This window comes from Ovis aries, chromosome 12, assembly GCF_016772045.2.
Source record: "Ovis aries strain OAR_USU_Benz2616 breed Rambouillet chromosome 12, ARS-UI_Ramb_v3.0, whole genome shotgun sequence".
NCBI classification, from domain to species: Eukaryota; Metazoa; Chordata; class Mammalia; order Artiodactyla; family Bovidae; genus Ovis; species Ovis aries.
In genome coordinates this window covers 74,645,465-74,669,954 of record NC_056065.1, presented here as the reverse complement: position 1 = coordinate 74,669,954, position 24,490 = coordinate 74,645,465, and the positions used below count along the sequence as shown (strand labels likewise).

Below are 24,490 nucleotides of genomic sequence, written 5' to 3'. Positions count from 1 at the left end.
TGCTTTCTCTCTCCTCTGCTCCCCTCCCCTCCCTACCACCAGAGCACTCCTGGAAGGAAACTCAGGAGAAGGGAGGCAGGCACACCGTGTCCTGGGCCCAGGGACAGGTGACCTTTCCAATTCAGCACCTTTATAAATCTTACCTAATGAAGTTAAGGGGAAAAAAGAATTAATGAATAAATGAAGGTTAAATCACTCCCTGCAGAAAATTGATGCTGACAGCGAGGGCCAAGAAGAGAGCTTGGAAAGCACGGAGATGACTTGCCCGAGAGGCTTTTAAAATTCCTCTCACCCCACCCCCGTTCAAGGGAGCTGGAAGGCTGGCCAGTTCTGGGATGGGCATTGAAGGCTTTGGGAAGTCCAAGGCAGATGGCCTGAAGGTGATGGAGTCAAAAGCCATACTCTACCTTGGACCATTTTTTCCAGAAGCGAATTTGCATATGATAGGATATGGGTGCATGTGCGAACACATAGGCACAGAGGCATGCTGTGTATACAGCTGACTCCTGCAAGACACAGAGAGTTTGGGTCTGCCGGGCTCATTTCTGGCCTTCTGGGACCCCTGTCAGCACCCACTTCTTAGCCATCTTTATCTCCTCATCACCTCTACCCTTGTCACCATTCCCGATGACGAACCCCCAGGCCTGCCCATCTCAGCCCAGCTGGCTCAGAGGGGCTGTAGGTGAATGTGTAGCTGGCTTTAGGGATGAAGGAGAAAGAAAAGCTGACAGGGCTGTGGACCACTGCAGCCACCCAGGCCAGGAGCTCGCACACAGGGTGGCAGAAGTTGAAGGGAGATGGAGAGAAAACTGCAAAAGTCAAAGGACACACTCTGGGGTGAGAAACTGGGAGAGGCTCAGGCTCTTCCAGGCGGTGCTGCCGCCTTACTGAGGGCTCTGGTGCAGGTCGCTTACTGGCTGACATCTGAGTGTAGCTCCACAGTGAAACCGAGATGGAGAAGGAGCCCCGCAGAAGAGAATCGGCAGCAGAAATCCTCCCTGGTGGGAGCAGTGAGCAGGAGCCATCAATAATTCTGGTTCCCCTTCCTCTCTGTGCCTGCTCACGGCTGTTTAAGGCTCCAATCATGAAGACGGGATGGCTCAGAGGGCCCGGGGCAGCTCGCCCATCCGAAGTGTGACGGGGCATGGGAGGCAGGAGGCCAGCGCTGGGTTGATGGAGGGGCTGAAGGTGGGCTGGAGCCGCGTGGTGGGCGGCGGGGAGCAGAGAGGTGATACGGAGCCAAGAGCCGACTAGATCGACTAGTAAATAAAAGGTCACAGTGATTCTCCCCAGGCACCCAGGGAGAAGCAGACAGAGAGCTCTGCTGACGGCAGGAGCTGACAACTGGCAAATGAGCCTCTGCAGTTATCTCTTCCCTTCCTTCTTCTTGTCTCATAAGACAGAGGCTAGAAATAGATGCAACTGGCAGATGACTGAAGGATGGAAAATGAGCAACATGTTAGTTGGAGTGGGGTTGGCGGTGGGGGAGCCCGGGGTAGAGGAGCAGGAAGCTCACGAATGAAGCGGGAAGGACAGGGGTTAGCTGGAGCTGCCTCCAGGGTCTGGCTCTTCCTCTGTCCCAGGCATCCTGCAGGGATTAGTCACTGAATCTTCTTAGCACCCTTATAAGGCAGGTCTTACTCTTCTCCCCATTTTTCAGAAGGTAAAACTGAGGCTTTAGGGAGGATAAGCCAGGCTTGACTGAAGAGTGCCAGAGCCAAGAACACAGGCCCACCTGCCTCCAGAGATGAGCTCTAATCTAAAGATTATCCGACAGTGCCTCCGAACCCTCCCTTTTCTTGTCTTTTCCTCTCTTCCAAGACTTCAGGAAGTGTGTATTGAGCACCTAGTAAGGGCCAGTACTCTTGCCTGGAAAATCCCAGGGACAGAGAAGCCTGGTGGGCTGCAGTCCATGGGGTTGCTAGGAGTTGGGACACGACTAAGCGACTTCACTTTCACCTTTCACTTTCATGGATTGGAGAAGGGAATGGCAACCCACTCCAGTGTTCTTGCCTGGAGAATCCCAGGGACGGGGGAGCCTGGTGGGCTGCCGTCTATGTGGTCGCACAGAGTCAGCCATGACTGAAGCGACTTAGCAGCAGCAGCAGTAAGGGCTGAACACTGTAATATGTCTTTGGGAGACAGAAGCCGCCTGGACAGGCAAGGTCCCTGCCAGCAAGGAATGCTGTTGGGATGACCAACTGAATGAACCGAGCCGGCGCACTCTCCTTTCTTTTCCCACGAACCTGCATAGGGCAGAGGTTTCCCTGCCGCACAGCGGGAGGGGTGACTGTCCTGAGGGACGGGGCGCTGGCCTGGCCACAGCGGGGGCTTCAGCAGTGGGTTCTGCCCGTGGAGGGCCTCTTCCTTCTCACCGCACATCTTTTGACTTGCTGCTCAGCTCCAAGGCCTGGCCAGGGGCCCCGCTGGTGGAGGAGGATCACAGAGAGCTGGGCATGGGCTTGTTTCCTCCTGGGCACCGTGTTCCAGCAGCCGGGCTGGGGAACCAGCGGTGCCTTCTCTCTAGGCTGAGGCTCCTCTCCTCTTGACAAGGGAGGTGGGGAGCGCCCACCAGAAGGCTGCCTGCCTGTGAGCTGTGGATATTCCACGAGGACTGATGCCCCAAAACCCTTGCCTTCAGCTCCAACATCAAATTTAGGGGAATGGTCCCTGAACATGCTGAATTCTTTCATGCCTCCATGCTTTCCCTCACTTGAGAAGCGTTCCTTTGCCTTTTTTTTTTTTTTTTCAAAAAAATTGAAGCAGAGATGATTTACGATGTTGTGTTAAGAATCACAGGCTTCCCCCATGGCAGCTCAGTGGTAAAGAATCTGCCTTCAGTGTGGAAGAGGCAGGTTCGATCCCTGGGTTGTGAAGATTCCCTGGAGGAGGGCATGGCAACCCACTCCAGTATTCTTGCCTGGAGAACCCCAGTACGGGCTACAAGTCTACAAGGTCGCAAAGAGCTGGACTCAAGTGGCTTAGCACTCATGCGTGTTAGTAAACACAATAAAGTGATTTTTCAGATTCTTTGGCTTTTGCTTCCACTCAGTGAACCCCCATCCTTTCGTAATATACCGAGAATATCACCCCCTCCAGGAAGCCTTCCTTGACTCACCGGCTCTGTTGGGTAGCACCCTCTCACACACTCCCAGTGCTCTGCACACTGTATTGTAAATTTGGATGCGTGCGTGCATCCTGGATCTGTGATTTTGTGAGGGTGAGCTCTGTGCGCACAACAAGTCCTCAGAGGTTGTTGATGAGTTACTTGGTGGGTGAATGGCTAAGACACTGTTCTCAGCTCTGTCCATTTCCCCCTTTTCTGATCTTCCTTCTGCCTGGCTCTCCTCTCTATCCATCTCCCTCTTCCCATCATTAAACATGACTTGATGGACAGACTGAACCCAGACTGCTTGGAAGCCACTGACGGCTGATGACACGGCCAGTTCTCCCTCCAGCTGGTGCAAATTTCAAACCCCAATCTGTAGGTGGTCTGGTTGGGAGTGGGGATAACCAGAAGCAGGAGAGAGGAAGGGAACTCTGGGCAGAGCGGTGAAGGCTCGGGGAATTGAACTGTGTGGCGTGCAAACTATGAAGGAAGATTGGCTGAGACGCTGGGTCCCTGAGCAGGGCAGGCGAGATCAAAGGGCCAGCTGGAAAACCGCAGCGAAGTAGGGCTCTGAAAACAAGCAAGCCCGCCTGCAGGAGAGGGGCCATGACCACTTCCCCCCGCAGGGAGCACAGCAGAGCTTCCTGCCCTGTTGCAGGAAAAACTCGTGTTAGTGTAGAGACCTCTCCACAGCCCAGAACACAAAGTGATGCTATTTTCACCTCCCTTGTCTCCACGTACCCCTGTCTCAGGCGCATATACACACGGATCACAGATGCCGATCCGGGTCAGCCTTCAAGGGCTGTGCCCACAGCCACCGTCTGAAATATATTTACGGCTGCAGAAAACACCCACAGGTCATGGCCGCGGAGAGCATTCCGATACATTTTATTGATGGGGAAGTGAGGTTCCAGTTGGCCTTAACTCAGAGGCACTCGTGACAGTCTGTGATGAGTCCCTGGAGGCAGGATCCTAACTTCCCACTCCCCCGACACTCTGCCCTACTCACCCCTCTGCTGCCCCTCTGACTCCCTGGCACTCAAAGTTGGGTTCTAAATGTTGTCCCCTAGGCCAGCCCCAGAGAGAAAACCTGTCTGACAGGCAGCACGTGTGAGTGAGCTGGGCAGAACTCACGGGTCGTGAAGCAATCCTCTCTCTGGTATTTCTAGAAACTAGCTTAGGGGGTCATTTCTGGCTGGGGAGCTCAGAAACTTTGCTCTGGAGAAATCCACTAGTGATCAGCTTCCCGTGTTAGGGAAAGCTAGTGCTCTAGGAACCTCTGGATAAAAGGCCATCTCACAAGGGCAGCGGGACCCTGGTCCAGGTGGGCAGGAGCTCAGGCTGCCTACTGAGGGACCACCTCCCCGTGTTCCCTGACAGACCCCATGGAGTATGGGCTGGGCTCTCAGAATGCTAACTTGTGCTTCTTCCCAGGGGCTCACTGACCCCCCTCACCCATGCCCCTTCCCTCACACCCGGACAATCTCTTGGCATCTCCAAAGCTGCATCTTCACATCATAGAAACTGTTCCAGCTGCCAGCGGCTAGAAATAACTGCACGGGGGCTCCCCTTGATGTGGCCCTCTTTTGTGTTGATCAAAACACCAAAACGAAATCAGGCTCTCCACATCTGACTGAAGCCTAATTGGAAATCCAAAGCGGCACTAAATGTTACGGTCTAAATAAAACACACTCGGTTACAGAAACTCCACATGGGGAGTGTGAGAGGGTGCTCTAGTAGGGAGCTGAAACGTAGGTTGCAGGGTTCTGGGGCGGCGTGATGGGGCCCCCGTATTTGGCCGGATGAGACAGACTCAAGAGGGCAACACAGAAGGCTCTTGAGAGCCCAAGAACCCCTGGGTAGGGCTAGCAAGGCTGCTGATCGATCCCTGTTGCCTGGTTCACACTTGGAAATGCACCTAAAATGCTCGGTCAGCTTTGTGCAACGTCTCTCACGCGTCTGCACCTGCCCTCCTCGCAAAGGTGTGAGTCTGCCAGACAGGCCGCGTGATTGACAGCGCAGGGCAGGGCTGGCCTCACCCACTGGGCGCCTTGAACCGGGCTCCTAGGTGGTGGGGGGATGGCAGGCAGGGCAGGAGCTAGCCTGGCAAGCGCCTCTGCCTCGGCTCTGCCTTCTAGGAGTCCGGGGGGGGGGGGCCTGGCCTTGCTCTGGTCACTGGACCCTGCCACCCCTGACTTCCCCCCGTGTCGCACAGAGCTGAGAATACCTGTCTTTCAAGGTTGCTGTAAGCGGCTGAGATGATGCTGGCGGAGGACCTGGCCTGCCGGACAAACAGCAGCTTCCTGGGGCGGGTGCCCTCTCTTTCCTCTCTGACCACCAGAGACATTTCCTGTGACTGGACACACCGGGCAGCAGGCCTCTATTGGTTACTTTTTTACAAAACAAAACAGCGCCCTGCCCCAGGGTCCTTGGCTGGTGTCCAGGGAGGAGTCGTGAGTCTGGCCTCGTCTGGAGCCCTGAGAGCGGCAGGTGGACGGGGAGCAGGCGGGGCGGGCCCGCTGCAGCCGTGCGGCCACCAGGGGGCGCCATCCCAGGAGGACAGGGGACAAGGCTCAGCTTCACTCCGCGTCTGTTCCCGGGTTGGGGTGTGGGGGGGCTGTCCTAGCTCTGCCCGCGGGCCAGCTCGGGGGCCCTGGGCAAATTACTTAGCCAGACTGAATTGCAGTTTTCTTATCTATTAAAGAAATAGCAAAGACAATACTATTTATCCCAGGAGATTGTTGTATTAGCCAAGGTCATGTTTGCAAACTATCAGAAGAAAAATACGACCTATATGTTAGTTAGATTTCAACACGTCTTAAATTAGGTAGAGCTGAGAGGCAAGGCGGGGTGGCCAAGTTTCTTTTCGAGGTGTGGCTGTGAGGGGAGCTTGATTTGCAGAGCTTCACCTGGCGATTATGCATGGGGCCACAACCGTAAAAGCATAATTACTGTTACTAATGTTTGTTAAGCAGGCGATACGTGTCAGGTACTTTTCAGAGTGCTTTTTAATGTATGAATTCACTTCATTTAATCTTTTTAATGTATTCATTCACTTCATTTAATCCTCAATGTCATAATTATCCCCATTTTTAGATGAGGCAAGCGAAGCACAGAGAGGTTAAGCAACTGGCCTAAGGCCACACAGCAGGAAGCCAGTATTTGAACCCAGGAAGGTGGGCAGGCTGGCAGTCTCTAGACCCCATGCTCTTCATAGTGGCCAGGAAACTGCCCATCATCAGGCGCTATCTACTTCTTTGCACTCTGGCTTGGTGGATACTTTGGTTTCAAGGTCTCAAAGGTCCCCTGTTCTCACTTATAAAAGGAAGGACTGCCCTTCACCAGACAGTCTCTGAAGCTCCCCCAGCTCTGGACTGCTATATCAGGGAGAGGGTCTGTCCTCTGAGTGAGCCCAAGCGTGGAGGGACGAGGAAGGGCTCCCCATGGTCGGTATGAGTTACTTCAGTCACGGGGCATGCTGTATATCTCTGCGATAGTACTGCTCACTTTATATCGTAATTTATCTATACATCATTCTTCCCCACCAGAACATAGAGTCCTTGAGGTCAGGGATTATATTTTATTTATTCCTATACAAAAGCATGCTGAACGGTGGTGCTGTTGTTGCATTGTAAAGAGCAGAAAGAAATCAAGAAGGCACCTATCTTCAGAAATCAAGAAGGTACCTATTTATAAGACCTTTTGCTGGAATATGACTTAGAAAGATTGCCCCGTCTACATCTGCATATGCAGATAACTTGCCAGTGGACAGCTCAATGCATTATACATGGTAGACACTTAATGGTCTGTTGAATGAATGAGTCTGTGTATGCAAATGAGATGCAAATCTTTCCTTATTTTAATTTGACCCTTGGGAACATCTTCCGGGACTCCCTTGAGCTTGGGTAGCTTTAATGTTTTTTAATTGAAAGTCTTTTTTTTTTTTTTTTTTAAACATAACCGATTTTTGGTCTGGCCTGTGCTGAGTGAAGCTGTTGCCAAGTTGGGAAAAGAATGCCGGGCTGGACCAGGTGACTTAGGATTAATTCTGGCTTTTCTGGTAATTCGGGGAATGATGTAGGAAGTGATTCCCTTCTCTGGCATCGTTTTCCTCATCTTAAGTATAAGGGGAGGAGTTCCTTCTGGGATTGAGGTATGGTGATTCCCTACCTCTCCATCCTAGGAATGTCATTTTGGGTCATCAGAGAGTCAGCATCCGGCAGTCCTACCTGGTGAGAGACATCACGTCCCCTGCCAAGGATTAGAGGAAGAGTCTCCAGCCTCCCTGCCCATTTAGTGAAATGAGCTTTTTTGGCACTGGTTCTCCCAGCCTGGGCATTGTGTTCAATCATTTCTTTCCAAACCAAAGGATTTTAAAATAAGAGGCTGGAGTTTTCTTTCTTAAGTACAAGCCAAGCGCCTGATTAATAGGGTGGGTTTGTGATTCGCTTCCTTCATGTGAAAATATTTATTAAAAATGCTCCAATAAGAATATTAATAGCCAGGGAATCAGCTCTGTGTCAGCCTCTTTGTTCCCTGACATTTGAAATGAGGGGAGAGGAAGAGGGGGAAAAAAATCAAACTCGGGCCTGGGGTGGTCACTGGTCCCTGCGCCCCGTCCTCCGGGAGGCAGGCTTCGCCCCTCCTTTGGGAAAGAGGCTGAGATGTGTGCTTGGCTTCTGGGCCACACTGAGGTCCTTAACGAGAAACACGTGTGCATCAAAGGCCTGGATTGAAAGTGACACATTGGAAAACACAAGTACGGCAGAAATTTGCTTATCCTCACTTTCCTAATCCGCAAACTCTGTAATTCTCCCCCAAAGTCCCCCAGGCTCTGCTCCAGCCCCTGCCTCCTCAGATTCCCTCCTTCCTCGGCTGCAGCCCAGGCCTCTCAGTCCGGGCAGAAGGGAGGCCTCCTGTTACTGGGGCTCTGACTGCCTTGTAAAAATACACCTTGGCACGCTCTGCCAGCGCCCTGGGAAGCCTTATCACCAGGACTAAACAAATGTGCACAATCAAAATAATAGTCTGAGATGTCAAAATAAATGAGCAGGGGCCATCTGGAAGGATGGCTCTGCACGTTTTTTCCTGCTCCTTCCCCAAGTCGTTAGAGGCCCAGGGGCTTGGCCGTTCAGCGGCCTTGGCCACAGGTGACAGACTTAGTACCCTTACATCACAATAAGGCCCTTTGAAAATGCTTCTTATTTTTGCCCCTCGGTCCCGGTTTATAGTTGACAGGCCCTCCTCCAAACCAAGGAAACCAAAATTGATTCTCAGGTGAAGCTGGCTGGAATGGCATGCTAGAGGCATTGGGTCTGTCCTCCCAGGCCTCTCCCCTACCATGCACGGGGTCTTAAACCCGTGCAGGAAGTTGAGGGGCAGGGGTGTCTCCTGCGCTTGAGACCTCCAGAGAAGGGCGGCTTCATAATCTTTCCAAAGAATTTTGATTTCTAGTAACTCCAGGCCAGAGTTCTCCTTGCCCCAGCTCTCTGAAATGACTTAAGGTGGAGGTGGTTAGAAAGTCACTATCCATTCATCCACATGAAGTCCCACTGCCCTGCCCTGCATGTGAAGGTAGGTCGCCCAGGAGAAGGGTCTTCTAAGTGGGCTGCTGCAACACTGCACAGGAAGACAGATCGGGACAGCCCTTGAATATCGCACGCCATCGCCTGGGCAGTTTCCAGGTAGCGTGATCCTGTTCCTGATGGATTCCTTCAAAGGCTTCCCAGAAGCAGTTTCAAGAGCCGCCTTTGATGTGGGTCTCCTTTAGGGCTCAAGGCAACCTTCAGTCCATCAACAGCAAGCTTTAAAGCTACTGGCACTTCTCTGTGAATTTAGGGAAAGCAAACCAGTTCTGGGGACTCTGATCTTAGGTGTCGGGTGTAGCACAGGCTGAAATGGAAGCTGGCCTGCTCCACGCCCCATGGGCCTCATACTGGGGTCAGGACGGGTGAGCTTTGAAGTCCTTACCAGCTCACATGCTCTGTGCGTCCCTGACCCTGCGAGACAGGAAACCGTGTATTTATCTTCCCCGTGCCTTGGGTCTCAAAGCGGGGTCATGGGCTACACCCGCCAGAGTCATGGGGAGATGGGCAGTAGAGAGGTGAGGAGGCGGGTGGAAGAGGAGACTGTATAACTTCTAAGGTTAAGGCATAAAGAAGGCAATAACATTCCCACCTGTTAGGTAGTTAGAATAGGAAACAGGAGTCCAGAATGGCGGTGGCTAAAAGACAAGGAAGGGAAAAGCCCGCGAAAATGGAACAAAGAAAGGTCCGAGGACCTGAGTCAGGACCTCAGGTGGGACAAACAGCACTCCTGGCTCACCCGATTTATGTAGGGCAGGCCCAGGGGGAGGAGAAAACACATATAAAAAGAGGAGCCAAAGGGCGGGGGTCTCTCTCTGCCGTTCGCTGGTGTGCTCCCCCTCTCTCCTCCTTGAGTCTTTGGGTCGGCATGCCCTCACGCCTCGAGGATGCGTTTTCCTGCTATTTTCTAAATAAAATTGAGCTGTAACACGGAGCCGTAACATGGATCCGTCTAAGAGCTGTAACACAGTCTGTCCCAGACCTGAGAGCTATAACAGTCTGTTTGAGAGCTGTGACATGCCAAAGGCTCTAACGTCTGGTGCTTCGAATTTTTGTTGAGATGAGACAGAACAGGGCAGAATACGCTCGCCTGACACAGCTGATCTGAGGGAATATTCACTCTTGGAGCCTTGAGCAGCCGTGCTCAGGAAGTCTGAGCACCTTCAGGCCGCCATGCTGGAAGGAAGCCCAAGGTGCAGGGGGAGGCCTCGTGGAAGCCGCCGTGGCTGACGGCCCAGCTGGTTCCAGCTGCCATGCGTGTGGAAGGACGTGGCTCCAGGCCATGCTAGCCCTAGCCATCCAGTCCCCCCAGCCCATTCACGTCTTCCCAGCAGAGGCTGCAGTCTGGATGCTGCAGAGAAGAGACAAGCAGCCTTTGAGGCACCTGCCTGAACGCCTCACTTAAGTCTGTGAGCATGGCGGCTCCATCTATGGCAGGGAGCTGGAGATACAGTTCACTTTGTTGCAGAGGTCAGACATGGTACGCCCCCAGGGCAGCCCCTTTCCAGCCCACTGTCCACACGCGTGGCCAGACAGGAGCCTGAGGTCAGACATGGTACACCCCCAGGGCAGCCCCTTTCCAGCCCACTGTCCACACGCGTGGCCAGACAGGAGCCTGAGTCTTGGGAGGTGACCGGGGCTCAGGGTCCCCCTCCCTTCTCTCCACAGATGCCTGGAATACTGGCCTCCTGGGCCTCACACACGAGCCCAGAGCTGCCTCCGTCTGTATCAAGAGGAGTGGGACTGTTTAGTCTCTGGGCACATTCCTGTATTTTAAAAATAAATAGCAGATTGTGAGCGACTCAGCTGGACACTGTTGTTCAACCAGGACAGAGGTTTCTGAGGCGTCCCTTGGGATTGAGCAGCAAGAATGTCAGGTTGGAGGTGTTTGCCTGAGACTGGGATCTGTCTTAGCCATAATTTACAGTGGAGATGCTTCTGGCCCTCCCTGGGGTCTCAGAAATTCTAATAATCCCGCTAATGACAATGTTGTTGTTCAGTCGCTCAGTCGTGTCTGACTCTTTGTGACCCCACGGACTGCAGCACGCCAGGCCTCCCTGTCCATCACCAGCTCCTGGAGCTTGCTCAAACTCATGTCCACTGAGTCGGTGATGCCATCCAACCATCTCGTCCTCTGTCATCCCCTTCTCCTCCTGCCTTCAGTCTTTCCCAGCATCGGGTCTTGTGATAATGGTGATGATCATTGCCACTTATTGAAAGCACTGACTGTGTGTTAGACACAATACTAGGTAGTCTGTATACTGTCTCTCAATCCTCGCAGCAGTCACCACTATTAGGCCCATTATACAGATGGAGAAAGTGAGGTGTCAAAAAGTGAAACAACTTTCTTAAAGCCATACGTCTAGTTAGTGGTAACAGATGACGTGCAAGATGGTCTGATGGCCATGCTCCTGCCATTAATCACTATGCTATCTTGCCTCTCCAGGTCTTGAAATAGACAGCAGCATCCCATGCCCTCACCCACCCTAAACACACACACACACCCATCTCCAGCCTCTCTGCTGTTCCCAAGGCCTTTTCCAGCCTTCGCGGAGCCATTCTCCACTGTGACTCCCTTTTTCCATTTCACCCTTCGCTGGATCATTTTATGCCTCTATTCCCTCTGCTAATTCAAACTAATTAAAGTATAAAATAGAATAATTGCTTCCATCCCCATACTTCTTTCCCATCCACCCCGCGTACAGGGGGAGCTTCCCTTTCGGAGAGTGGCCAGCCTGACGAGTTGGGTGGAAACTCAGGCTATCAAGTTTCTTTTCATCTCGTGACTTAGGTTTTCACTTGGCTCACTGCCTGATTTTCCCTGGACCCGCAGTCTGACTTCCATTAGACATCGAGGATGTGGTAGCAGCTCGTATCCCCTCCCACAACATCTGCCGGTCGATTCGCTGTCGAGGAAGCCGGGGCGGACTTTCTAAGGAAGGGCCGGGCAGCCTATCAGTGGAGCACCTGGGCAATTAGTAGGATTGGGGGAATTGGGTCCCAAACACTCCCCTGGGACCGGCGGGCCTTGGATCTATTAGCAGAACATTAACACCAACTTGTCAAAGGTCGTTAAGCAGTGGCACTAATGGCCCAACACTTCTTACTAGTCCTATTTCTTAATTACATTTAATTAACTAAGAGAGGGAGAGAGAGAGGAAGCTTGCCTGAACACAGGAGCCTATATTGGATTGTTCTGACTCTGTGGGGAGTCAGCGTCAAGGATACAATAGGCACCGCGATTTGGGGGAAGGGGAGGGAAACGGAGACAAAAGCTAGGGACCCGGGGAAGGCAGAGATGAGAGGAGGCTGCCCAGAGGTTTACTGTAAAGTGGGGTGATGGACACCCCCATTCCCATCATGTCTTATAAGGTCTTAGGTCTTTCAGGGAACTCCAAAGCCTTAGATCATGGCCTCAAAACAGGAATCTGCTTACCCATGGTGGTGATTTAGTCACTCCAGTCTTGTCTGACTTTTGCAACCCCATGGACTGTAGCCCTCCAGGCTCCTCCGGCCATGAGATTTCCCAGACAAGAATACTGGAGTGGGTTGCCATTTCCTTCTTCAGGGGATCTTCCCAACCCTGGGATCAAATCTGGGTCTCCTGCATTACAGGCCGACTCTTTAGCAACTGGGGCACCAGGGAAGCCCATAGCCACTGTTCTATCCCCACCGCAGGTTCATCCTTGGGGGAAGAAGTTCATAGGAGCACACATAGCCTCATAAAAAGCCTCCTTCAGAAGGTTCTTTTGGTCTAACCTCAAGATTGTTTCCTGTGCTTCTGAGGCTGTCTTCTGGAGATGGAAAAGAGTCCTAATCCCCAGGCCTTAGACAAACTCTTTAATAGCTGAAAGAGACTCTACAGTCATATTTATTCTCTTCATCTTTCAAGCTGGGGACACTGAGTCCCTGAAAAGTCCAGGGTCTAGGTCACCCGGCTGGTTAAAGGGGGGCCAGGATGAGAACTCAGGTCTCCTGGCCTGGCCTGAGGCCTGCTGGCAGTGCCAACCGCCACTTAGCTTCCTCCTAATCAGCACCCACGGTCGCCGCCCTCCTGCGTAATGGGATCCTACGGGCTGAGAGCTGGGAGGGGCCGTCAGGAATGAGCTTTGTGGTGTGTGAGGTGATGCGGCAGGGACTCCCCGCTTGCCGTCTCAGCCCATATCACATCGACCCCCGTGAGACGAGGTGGCGGGACTTGTCTGAGGCCACCCTGTTGAGAGTGTCAGACCTCAGACAGGATCCTATTATTAGACACAAATCCTCCATTTCCACCAGGATTCACTGGTGGCTCAGACGTATAGCGTTTGCCTGCAATGCAGGAGACCGGAGTTCGATCCGGTACAGACCCCCTGGAGAAGGAAATGGCAACCCACTCCAGCATTCTTGCCTGGAAAATTCCCATGGACGGAGGAGCCTGGCGGGGGTGGGGGTGGGGGGCTACAGTCCATGGGGTCACAAAGAGTCAGACACGACTAAGCAATTTCACCTCACTTCCTCCATTTCAGAAGGGAGGAAACAGAGGCTGTTAAGGGGGTCATACATCCAGTATCAGAGCAAACTCTGAACCAGAACGCACGCCATCCGATTTCATTATCATTGACTGTTCTCGCCCTGCATATTCAACTGCTCCCTTAGAGAGGTCCAGGCTGTCTGTGAGAACTCTGCACTCGTCGCCGCTCACCTCAGATGGCCCTCCTGAGTGGCTCTTGGCCTCCCTCCCCGAGCCCGGCCCCTGGTGTGATCCCCGGGGTAGCGACTGGCACGTGGCCTGTGGCTCTCCAAGCGACGGGACTCCGAGCTCTACCACCAATTCCCCGCCCACCCCCCCACCCTGATGCTGCCCACTGATCCGGGCTCCGCCTGGCACAGGGACCTTCCCAACTCACAGCTCACCTGATTCAAGACAGCCACAGGGCATGAAACCCAGACTCTTGCTACATCGGCTCAGTGTGACAGTTACTACTGAGCAGCTCTGCTTCGGTGCAAACCGATAGGACCTGGGCAGCAGACCCAGAAGATGAGACTGAAGGAGGGTTATTCAGAAATGAGCTGCAGACGCTGCTTTAGTCAGAGCTGATGCTCTCAGAGGCAACATCAGATATGGTTTGGAGAGGTCATCATATTCCCTGTAGGCCACTTATCGGCCTCCAGCCCTTTCCTTTGGTCACGTTTTGAATTCAATTTCAAAAAGCATCTCATTTGAGCGAAAGATATGAATCCCGTGGACAGAGGAGCCTGGCAGGCTACACAGTCCATAGGGCTGCAAAGAGTTGGACGGGACTGAAGCAAGCGAGCATTTAGCCCAGAGACGTGTCTCAGCATCGTTTCAGTCCCACCGAAGTCTCACTGGTCACTTCTGTTGGCTCTTTCTGCTTTTCCACTTCATGGGGCTCCGAGAACCCAAGAAAGAATTTTTATCCAGAGACATCCGCTGGATCATGGAAAAAGCAAAAGAGTTCCAGAAAAACATCTATTTCTGCTTTATTGACTATGCTAAAGCCTTTGACTGTGTGGATCACAGTAAACTGTGGAAAATTCTGAAATGGATGGGAATACCAGACCACCTGACCTGCCTCTTGAGAAACCTATATGCAGGTCAGGAAGCAACAGTTAGAACTGGACATGGAACAACAGACTGGTTCCAAATAGGAAAAGGAGTGCATCAAGGGTGTATATTGTCACCCCACTTATTTAACTTATATGCAGAGTACATCATGAGAAACACTGGACTGGAAGAAACACAAGCTGGAATCAAGATTGCCCGGAGAAATATCAATAACCTCAGATATGTGGATGACACCACCGTTATGGCAGAAAGTGAAGAGGAGCTAAAAAGCCTCTTGATGAAAGTGAAAGAGGAGAGTGAAAAAGTTGGCCTAAAGCTCAACATTCAGAAAACGAAGATCATGGCATCTGGTCCCATCACTTCATGGGAAATAGATGGGGAAACAGTGGAAACAGTGTCAGACTTTATTTTGGGGGGCTCCAAAATCACTGCAGATGGTGATTGCAGCCATGAAATTAAAAGACGCTTACTCCTTGGAAGAAAAGTTATGACCAACCTAGATAGCATATTCAAAAGCAGAGATATTACTTTGCCGACTAAGATCCATCTAGTCAAGGCTATGTTTTTTCCTGTGGTCATGTATGGATGTGAGAGGGACTGTGAAGAAGGCTGAGCGCCAAAGAATTGATGCTTTTGAACTGTGGTGTTGGAGGACTCTTGAGAGTCCCTTGGACTGCAAGGAGATCCAACCAGTCCATTCTGAAGGAGATCAGCCTCTGGGATTTCTTTGGAAGGAATGATGCTAAAGCTGAAACTCCAGTATTTTGGCCACCTCATGAGAAGAGTTGACTCATTGGAAAAGACTCTGATGCTGGGAGGGATTGGGGGCAGGAGGAGAAGGGGACGACAGAGCATGAGATGGCTGGACGGCATCACTGACTCAAAGGACGTGAGTCTGACTGAACTCCAGGAGTTGGTGATGGACAGGGAGGCCTGGCATGCTGCGATTCATGGGGTTGCAAAGAGTCGGACATGACTGAGTGACTGAACTGAACTGATCAGCTTGCTCCTCAGCCATACTTAACATCTTCTGAAAATATTAATATTATGTCTACCTGGCTCTATTTCAGGGGTTCCCAACCTCTGAGGTGTAATGCCTGATGATATGAGGTAGAGCTGGTATAATCACAATAGAAATAAAGGGCATGATAAATGCAATGTGCTTGAATCATCCCGAAACCAACCCCCCCACCCCCACCCCCACCGCCATCTATGGAAAGATAGTCTTCCATGAAATTGGTTCCTGGTGTGAAAAAAGGTAGGGGACCACAGGTCTCTTCGATCCCTCTGACCATCCTTTTATGCACCTGCCTAGGGGACCATCTCACCCATCCTTCTAAACATGTAGATGATTCTGCAGAAGCATCCAGAATGGTGTTCATCAAATGATGACACGGTGTTACATTTGGGGGTGTTTGGTTTGGGAACTTGTTATTTCCTTTTCTGTATGTATTATTTGAATTTGTATGATGCTCATCAACCATTTTAAAGAAATAACTGTTTGTCTTATAAACAAAAACAGGAAGGAAAGGCAGAGCATTTACAGCCTCCAATCTGATGCTAAAGATTCCCTTGTTAGATTCCAAGCAACTTAAGGATACTGACCAAGTTCCATTTATTCTGATGTTTTTCCAGAACGTTGTTCCCAATAAATACATGACCAGCCATTTTTTTTTTAGGGTTATAAGTTCCCATCTGGACCTGTTTATGCCTTGATCATGGGGGTTACATAAAGGAAGGTAAAAAAAAAAAAAAAAGGTGGCTTCAAGAGGAGGTGGTATAATTTGCCGATGATTAGCCTATGATTTGTGTCATCTCTTCTGAGAAGGACTTTTCAAGTTAGAGTTGCAGCCCTACTGCCCTTATGCCATCGGGTACCTGTTTACCTCCGCCTCCCTCCCTCTTCCCTTGTCCCCGATTCAGAATTCACAAACACGGAGGAGAGAGAGAGAACGCCAGGCCAGGTGAAGCTGATGACTGACGCCTGGGATCTTTGCAGAGTGTTTTGAGAATGACACCCGAGCAGGGAGGCAGCTTGCGAGAGCTCGCTGGCCGTCCAGCACACCATCCTTATCTAGCCCAAGTCAGTGTCCTCCGCACCAAGACAGAGTCCCGGTCCCTTCTGCTTCTTATGGCCTTGGTCTTACCATGTGCAGGTCAATGCCAAGACTGCTGCCACCGCTGACCAACTGCTGACCCACCGGCAACGAGTGGAAGAGGAGCCAGCTTTTGCTAAGGTCTAAGCTTGGCTTGCTGCGTCTCCATTGCTTCGGTGAATCCCTGTCCCCCGCTTCTCTCGCCCTTCACTAAGGCTCTCCTTGCATTTGCTTTCTCTTTGCCCCTACGTATTCAGATCGAATAAAACCCCGAGGGAGTAGCGTTTCACCCAGGCGGGTGGGGAACCCACTCGGGGGTTACCTAGCAAAGGAGGGAGGTCCATTTCTCAGGGCTGCCCATCTCTGCAGGCAGAGCCGCAGCTCCTCAGAGCTGGCCAACTTCTACCCTGCATCCCTCTAAGACTCAGGCCAAGATTTTTTTAATCTCCTTTTGAGGCCCTATCTTGGGTCTATCTCTCCCAGGACTGAGTCCAGCCTGGAGGCCTGGATTATTTACACCTCTTTGGCTCCCTTGAGCAGCAGACTCTGTGGGCCCGGGGCAGTAAATCTACCTTCTAATCACACCAAGCTGCTCCGTGCAGTCGGGCCCGTTCTTGCGGGGCTGTTCATCATGTGCTCAGACAGGGTCTATGGCCTGCAGAGAAGCTCCGGGAAGCGACTGGCCCCAGTGGCTTCTCCCTGACTCCCTGCATAAGCTTCCCCGGGCCTCTGAGCAGCAGGCCCAGGGGTCTCTCTTGTTCCGCGGAAAAGTTTCTGCACAAAGGTCATGGGTTATCTGCGCCTCCCAGGCTCGGGAGAGCAGGGGTGGGTGCCAGCACGTACCTGCCTCTCGGACATGATGTACAGGTAGCGCTGGTCGATGGAGAAGGCCATGTCCCGGAGGATGGGGCTCCCATCTTTGAGCACGGAGACCATCTCATATTGGACCCCACCGTGGGGGGGACCATCGGCTCGAATCTGCGAAAGAAACAAGGGCATCCTCAGCATCTGTCCTCGGCAGTCCCTTGTGAATTCCCTGCCTGAGCCTAGAGCAGATAGTTTATAGAAGATAATTCTCACGTCTGGTCCCCAAGGGCTACCCTGAAGCAGGCTGGGTGACAGGGAAGACAGAGGTGCTTCCTAGTTCAAACAGCCCAGTTTCCCCCAAGAAGAATCCTTTTCCAAGCAGTCTGAGTGTGCTGGTCTGAACCTTCTAATGGTGGGTGTATTTGTGTGTGCAGATATGTCTTTGGGTGTGATCTGGATATCCTTATATGGTTATTCCTGTGTGCGTACGCACATGTGCTCCACACTGTGTGCCGGGGGTGTGTGAGTGTGTGCTTGTGCACACTTGCTGGCGATTTGGGGCAGGAGAACCAACATGTACACACGATGGTTCTGCCTGGAGCAGGTAGGGGAGGATGGTGGGGCCAGCACAGAAACCGTCCAAAAACTGGTCGTCGAGAGAGTCAAGATTTTAGGATCTCAGAAAGAGCTTTCTGCTCCCGCCACCCCACCACAACAATATCCCCTGGATGATGTGTGCAAATCCCCCAGGTGACTTTGGGGAGCCAGGAATCCCCGAGGACAGAAATTGGGAGTCAGTCTCAGAGTCCATCCCAGGATGAGGAATCAGGAAGAACCTAGAGGTCATCGAGTCTGGCGCTTCTCAGGCTCGATGTACATGAGAATAATCCAGGGAGTTTTTAAAACACGTGGCTGGATCCATTCATCAGGAACTCTGTGCTGGGGGACCTGGCATCTTCTTTGGGTTTCAAAGCTCCCTGGGGGACGCTAATGAGCAGCCGGGGTTTAAAAGCACAAATGTCACCTACGGTTATCAAACCAGCATGCCTGGAGAACCGCCTGGAGGGAGTGGAGAAATTCAGCCCTGGGACTATCCCAGAGTTTCTGATTCAGTGGGAATGAGGCCTGAGAAATTTCGTTTCTAATAAATTCACAGCCGATGTGGATACTACCGGGCTGGGGGTTGGAGAAACATTCCTGTAGTCTAAGCAATATATGAAGCGTCCTGGTAGCTCAGGTGGTAATGACTCTGCCTGCAATGCCGAAGACTGGGGCTCGATCCCTGGGTTGGGAAGATCCCCTGGGGAAGAAAATGGCAACCCACTCCAGTATTCTTGCCTGGAAAATCCCAAGGTCCGAGGAGCCTTGGAGGGCTACAGTCCATGGGGTCACATGACTCAGCGAGTAACACTCAAGTTCTATGTAGAATTTGGAAAGCCAGCGGAGAAAGGCCCCTGAGGACCATCAGTTCAGACAGAGACAAAATGATGGGGAGCCCATGGTTTGAACACACTCCTCCTGCCAGGCTTCCTGTTTCCAACACAGAAGCTGACTGCTGACCAATACTGCTACCCCGGGCTGTTTCTTTGTTCTCTGTCCATCTAAACCCCCTAGTTCAAGCCCACTTCCCCCATAAAGCCTTCTCCAATATCTCTACCACACTAATTGCTCCTCACCCTGAGGGCTTCTTTTTCCCCCCACCAGACATTTTGTCCTGAGATTATAATCAATTGACTTGTTCATTATATATGTACTAGCTAATGCGTATTGACTACCTACGTAAATTGTTCTCTGATTGCCTCACATGTGCGTAAGTCCACCGACATTTTGAGGGCAGGAATGCTTTCTGTTTCTCTGAGGACTAGAACGAAACAGGGAACAGAGCTGGTGATGGATAAAAGGGACTGCCTGAGAAATGCTTATTGAAAGGACATGAACTATGATCCAGCTGATAAAGCATCGTGGGCTCTTTAGTGCTAAATCAAAGTTGAGGTCAAAAGACAGTTTTCTCTGGATGATTTTAAGATGAAGTCCCTCCCTCCTATTCACTTTGATTTCTCTCTTGGACTTCTAACCATCTCCTCTCTGCCCATTTCTCCCACTCCACTGAGAGCAAGGACTTACTCATCGCAAGGGCTAAGCGTGGAGCCCGATGCCACAGCAAGCGTGCAAGCGTGCAGGTGCATCTGCAGTTTTTACTGGCCAAGTAGGGAAGGTCAGGAGCATTTATTTACCGCAGACTTGGGAAAGTTGGGTTAGTGCTCCTATTCACATGTTCCTAGCCTCCTAAGAGTTTGTGTACTTAAGCGGCCTCAGCCGGGGTATGGTCTGAGATTGTTAACTTGGGCTGGACTGGCGTGGGTAAGAAGGAGACCATGATCCCACTGTGGGGTGGGGTACAGTGGTTCTGGAGTTCCTAGTGGCAGAACCAGCAGATTCCTGCATGAGGCCCTGTGCCTGGATCCCAGGGGTGGGGACAGTGGAGCCGGGAGAGAGTCAAGGTGCTGTGTTCTCCTTGCCTGCTTCATGGGTGACTTTGGTGAGAGCTCTGGCTTTGAAGATGAGGAGGTGACCTCAGTGGAACCAAAGAAACTCACTGTCAGCCACTCTTACCTCAGAAACTCCCCTGTAGGGTGGACTCTTTTCCCCTAAACTCCTCTTTCGACCTTTTTCTTCCTAACTAGTGGCTTCCTACTGTTCCAAGCTGTTGCCTTGGCAACTGTCATTAAAGCCCCTCCTTCCAGGAAGCGGTGAGGGGGCTATTTAGTTCATTCTTGTTGGGTGGAGGAAGACTCGGGGTCGCCAATGATGCAACTGAGGTGGAGGAGGCCGAGGCTACTGCCCTCCACCCTGGAGCGAATCTCATGATGGACTCAAGCAGAGAGAAGAACAAGGGTCTCAGTCTGGGAAAACGCCCCACAATTAAAATAGCTCCCCTTAGCTTTCAGAGCAGCATTCTCTCTTAGATGGAGAAATTCAAAATTTCCAAGAGATTCTTCTAGAAACATAGTAGCTTTTAATCACAAAAGTTCTCCAGTGGGACTTCCCTGGTGGCCCAGTGGTTAGTGGTTAGAATCTGCCTTGCAACACAGGGGCCACGGGTTCAATTCCTGGTCAGGGAACTACCACGGAGCAACGAAGCCTATGCTCCCGAGACCACAAGCCCCAACTGGAGAGAGTCCTTGAGTCGCAACGAAAGATCCCTGTGATACAATGAAGACCCTGCATGCCACAACTAAGACCAAATGGAGTCAAATAAATACATTAATATATTTTAAAAAGACTTAAACAAAGGTTCTCAGGCTACTGCAGGGTGTACGGGGAGATGTGATAGTCGTGACTTCTGATTGGCTTAACCTCACTATTCCATATCCATAAAATGGGAGAGTTTAAGCTCTGCTTTCTCCTCTGAAAAGGAAATGTCCCAGTGCCGCTTACCACCCTCCCTATGACAGCTGCTCCTCTCCAAGGATGTTTTAATTCTCCTCCAGGCACTGGCTCAGCCCCAAGAGCTGCAGAACCATCACCTTACTTCAGGGCTGGCCAGCTCAGGATACCCCCACCTGGGCAGGCTGGTTAACCCTCTGCCAGATAAACAAGCCTCCTCCCCAAAAGGCTGGGCACACACACTCAAAAGGAGGAACACCACGTCTGGCCCTCCCTCTCCGGGCCCCAGGACTAGATGGTACCCATGGCCATGTTGGAGCGGAATCTTACCAAAGATAACTTATCATCACATACTCTGGAATGTCCCAGTTAGGACTAATCCCAGTCCGTAACATTTTTTTCTGAATAAGAAGCCTAAACTTTTTTTTTTCCTGTCTACAATCCGAACCTTTCAATAAACCAGTTGAGGCCGGAATCAACCCTACAGAACTCTGAAAACATCAGAGCTGAAATTGAACCAGAACAGGAAATGTTCTTGATACTGAACCTGAACTGAGCTAGCCTATGTCATGCCCTCTAAATCCCTGGAGAGGGGAGCAGTCCTGCCCGAGAAGTCCGTTCTGTCCGCCTCGAGCTGTGCAGCCCTCCGAGATCACGATGAGAAGACAGAGAAGATGGAGAAGGCGGACAGGGGGCCGGGGTCCCAGGGATGAGGTGCGGGCAGGACCGGCCAGCTGGGCAGCAGAGGCCATTCCCTTCCCTGATTCCTCTCTCTCCCTGTGCGCAGGACGCCAAAGCGCGACACCAGGTTCCGGGGTTTCTGCTCTGACTGTGCTCTTGCTCTTGTCTGGGCTTGATTTCTGCCTCCTGTTCACTTTCAGGCCAGTTACCTCACCTCCCCGAGCCTCAGTTTCCCTCTCTGAATAGGCCATCTGCTCCGTGCTTGTCACAGGAGAATCACAGACTTAGGAAAACTGCTGGAGCTATGGGGCTTTGGAGCCCGTCTCACCCAAGCCCTTCCACTTGTGGACGCAGGCGGTCCGGGCTGGCCCTGGGGCTCCCACCAGCTCCATCCAGGGTGGTCCAGAGGAAATCACGGCTGATGAAGCCAACAGCCCTGGACGGAGAAGGGACGAGGGTGGCCCTGCTGTAATTCAAACCCAGGGGTCCCCGTCTTTCTCTGCCTTGGAAGTTTTCAGTTTGGATGTTGCCCTCCATCCTCTCAGACACAGGATGGGGACGGTGAAGGCTGCGGTGGAAACCCAGACAAAAGTGGATTTTAAGATGCAACTACTTGCGTCTGTCCTGCAGTGTGCCGCAAACTGAGTTCTCTTCGGCTTTGAAGCTTGTGCCCCAGGGCCGGGATCCAATGACCGCAAGGACACAGGACGCTGAAATAGGCCAGGAATCCAACCCAAGAGAAGGGCGCTAGACTGAGCTGCACAGGCCCCCGCCAGGTAATCCAACCAGGCAGAGGAGGAGCGTGGAGTCGGTGCAGGGCAGGGAGGTGACACAGGCCAGACAGGGAAAGCCGGTCACTTCAACCTGTCTTTCTGGTTGGGCTCCTCCTCTCCTGGGAGGGCGGGACCTCAGCAGATGCGCAGATTTAGCACTTGTCATTTTGCTTGGACACTGCTCAGAAGGTGGGACAAGATGGACAGTGTCCTACAATGGAGGGCGACAGTCTCTACAGAGACCGGCAAAAGAAAAATCACGTGCCTAAACCATTGCACAAGGAGGCTGAGGCTCGGTCTAGTCAGAATTCCTGCTGAGAGGAGCCCCTGCTGCTCAGTGGGAGCCCTTCTCAGGAGGGCTTTGAACTCAGGATGACTTCTTTGGTTCATGGTTAAATGTGGACCTGCCTCAAGGTAGGATGGACCTGGTGGATTTTTCAAAGGGCCCTGTTGGCCTAAAGGATTTAATAATAGCTCCCATTTCTATTGGAGCTTATTTGGTGGCTCAGCGGTAAAGAATCCACCTGCAATGCAGGAGATGCCGGTTCGATCCCTGGGTCAGGAAATGGCAACCCCCTGCAGTACTCTTGCCTGGAAAATCCCATGGACAGAGGAGCCTGGTGGGCTACTGTCCATGGGGTCGCAAAGAGTTGGACACGACTTAACGATTAAACACACACAACCACTTCTATAGCTTTACAATGTGCTAACTGCTTAACAAAAATGAACTCATTTAATCCTTACAAGCCAGCCCTGAAGGGCATATTATTACTGTTCCTACAGATAGGAAATTGGAGGCACAGAGAAGGACATCACTTTCTCAAGACCACACAGCTAAAGAGTGGCAGAACTGGGTTACCCACACAGAGTCCAATTTCTCAGAGTCACTCTGTGACTCTCCTAAGAAATATTAATGGGTGCACACAGCCGTTCACTGCAGCTGAGAACGGAGGAGATGGGTAGATGAGCGTCCAAGCCCTGTCTTTAGCTGCACTTCCTCTTTCAGCCCCCAAGGCCACAGTGGGACAATCACCTGTCTTCTAGAGGTGGCAGTAAGCTCAGAGCCTCATTTGGGAGGACCGTGCTGGGAGGCTAAAAGTCAGCTGATGAGGGCTGGCTCTGGGGCAGGAGGAGGTGAGCTGAAATCCAGGGGAGATTTACTGTCTGGTCTTCCAGGTGGGAGGGGCCTCTTCGAAAGGAGAATGAAATAGTAATCCTATTAGCAGTCACTTGCCTTTAAATCACAGCTAGGTCTGCACAGAAATTAATGACAGCCTCTTTACTTGAATATCCAATTCAAATCAGCATATCCAATTAACTAGCTTACCTGCAGGCCCCTCCAAACGCTTTTTCTTATGCATCAACTTCTTCTCTAGTTAGTTCTAAATTATGGGGCTTTTGCTTGGGATCTGACACTCTCATATCACTTTATTAGTAGTAGTAGGGGTATTAGTAGTCATAGTATTTTTTGTAATAGCTGTTGAGGAGCCATAGAACCAGGGATCTTCTTGGGCATCTCAGTAGGAAGCAGATTGGTTTGAGAGGCAGCACCCCGCAGAGGGAGGCGCTGGCTTGTGTCTGCAGGGCTGGGATCTAATCCCAGCTTTCTCATTAATTGGCTGTGTGACTTCAGGCAAGTCGCTTCACTTGTTTGTGTAATAGGTTCCGCGGCTGCCAAATAAGGGTGGTAACTTCTGTCCTCAGAGCTCAAGCAGGATGTTGTGAGAATGAACTGACTTATTAGCCATGAATTTCAGGACTGTCCAATATTCATTCAGGACATGGCCTCCTGGAAGCTAGGCTTGTGTTGAGAGCTGGGGACGCTTTGAGAAAGGATTCCCTTAGGAAGGCCCAGGAACAGGCAAGTGGACAATCCCATCAGACCTCACACACCTGGGCTGCCCCATGTGATAGAGGTTTGCGGGGGGAAATCCAGGGAGGCTGGCAAGGAGGGGAGGGCTTCATGGAGGAGCTGATACCGAAACTGAGAAGCAGGAGGGGAAGGAAATGCAAAGTCTCTGGAAACTTTATAAGGTGTGACGTAAATACAGAAGTGCGATTATTACATCCAAGCCCAGATTTCTTGGAAACTCGGTTTGTCAGACCTGAGTAAATTTGGAGAGGGTGAGGCTTTTGATATGTAGTCACTGAGGGCTCAACAATTTCCGCAGGTCTTACCACCATGTGTCGTAAAATTCCCCTTGGAGGAGGCCTGTATTCTTATTTATTTCTGCCTCAGGACTCTGGGCTTGCGTAGTGCAGAGTGTGTGTCTACATGCACGAGTGTGTGTGTGTGTGTGTGTGTGTGTGTGTGTGCGCGCGCGCACACTGGGTCTGTTGAAGAAGGCAGAGAAGCCTGCTGCTGCTCGGACTGAACCTGGCAGTGAGTTAATGAGCGTGTGTGTCTGCAGCCGTGCCTTCAGTGCTTTGAGCGCGAGGATTCGTGCTGAAGTTTATTTTTGTAGAGTTTCATGACCCGAATT

The 24,490-nt window shown here is 51.6% G+C and overlaps 1 protein-coding gene across 2 annotated transcripts in view; it reads right to left on the bottom strand.

Moving 5' to 3' along the window:
- The window catches only part of PLXNA2 (plexin A2), a 227,047-nt gene that overhangs the window by 107,667 nt on the left and 94,890 nt on the right, over positions 1 to 24,490 (bottom strand). For both annotated transcript variants that reach the window (XM_027975987.2, XM_042229271.2), the window contains exon 4: positions 17,203 to 17,337. In XM_027975987.2, coding sequence (XP_027831788.2) covers positions 17,203 to 17,337 — 135 coding nt within the window. The remainder of the gene's footprint in view (positions 1 to 17,202; positions 17,338 to 24,490) is intronic.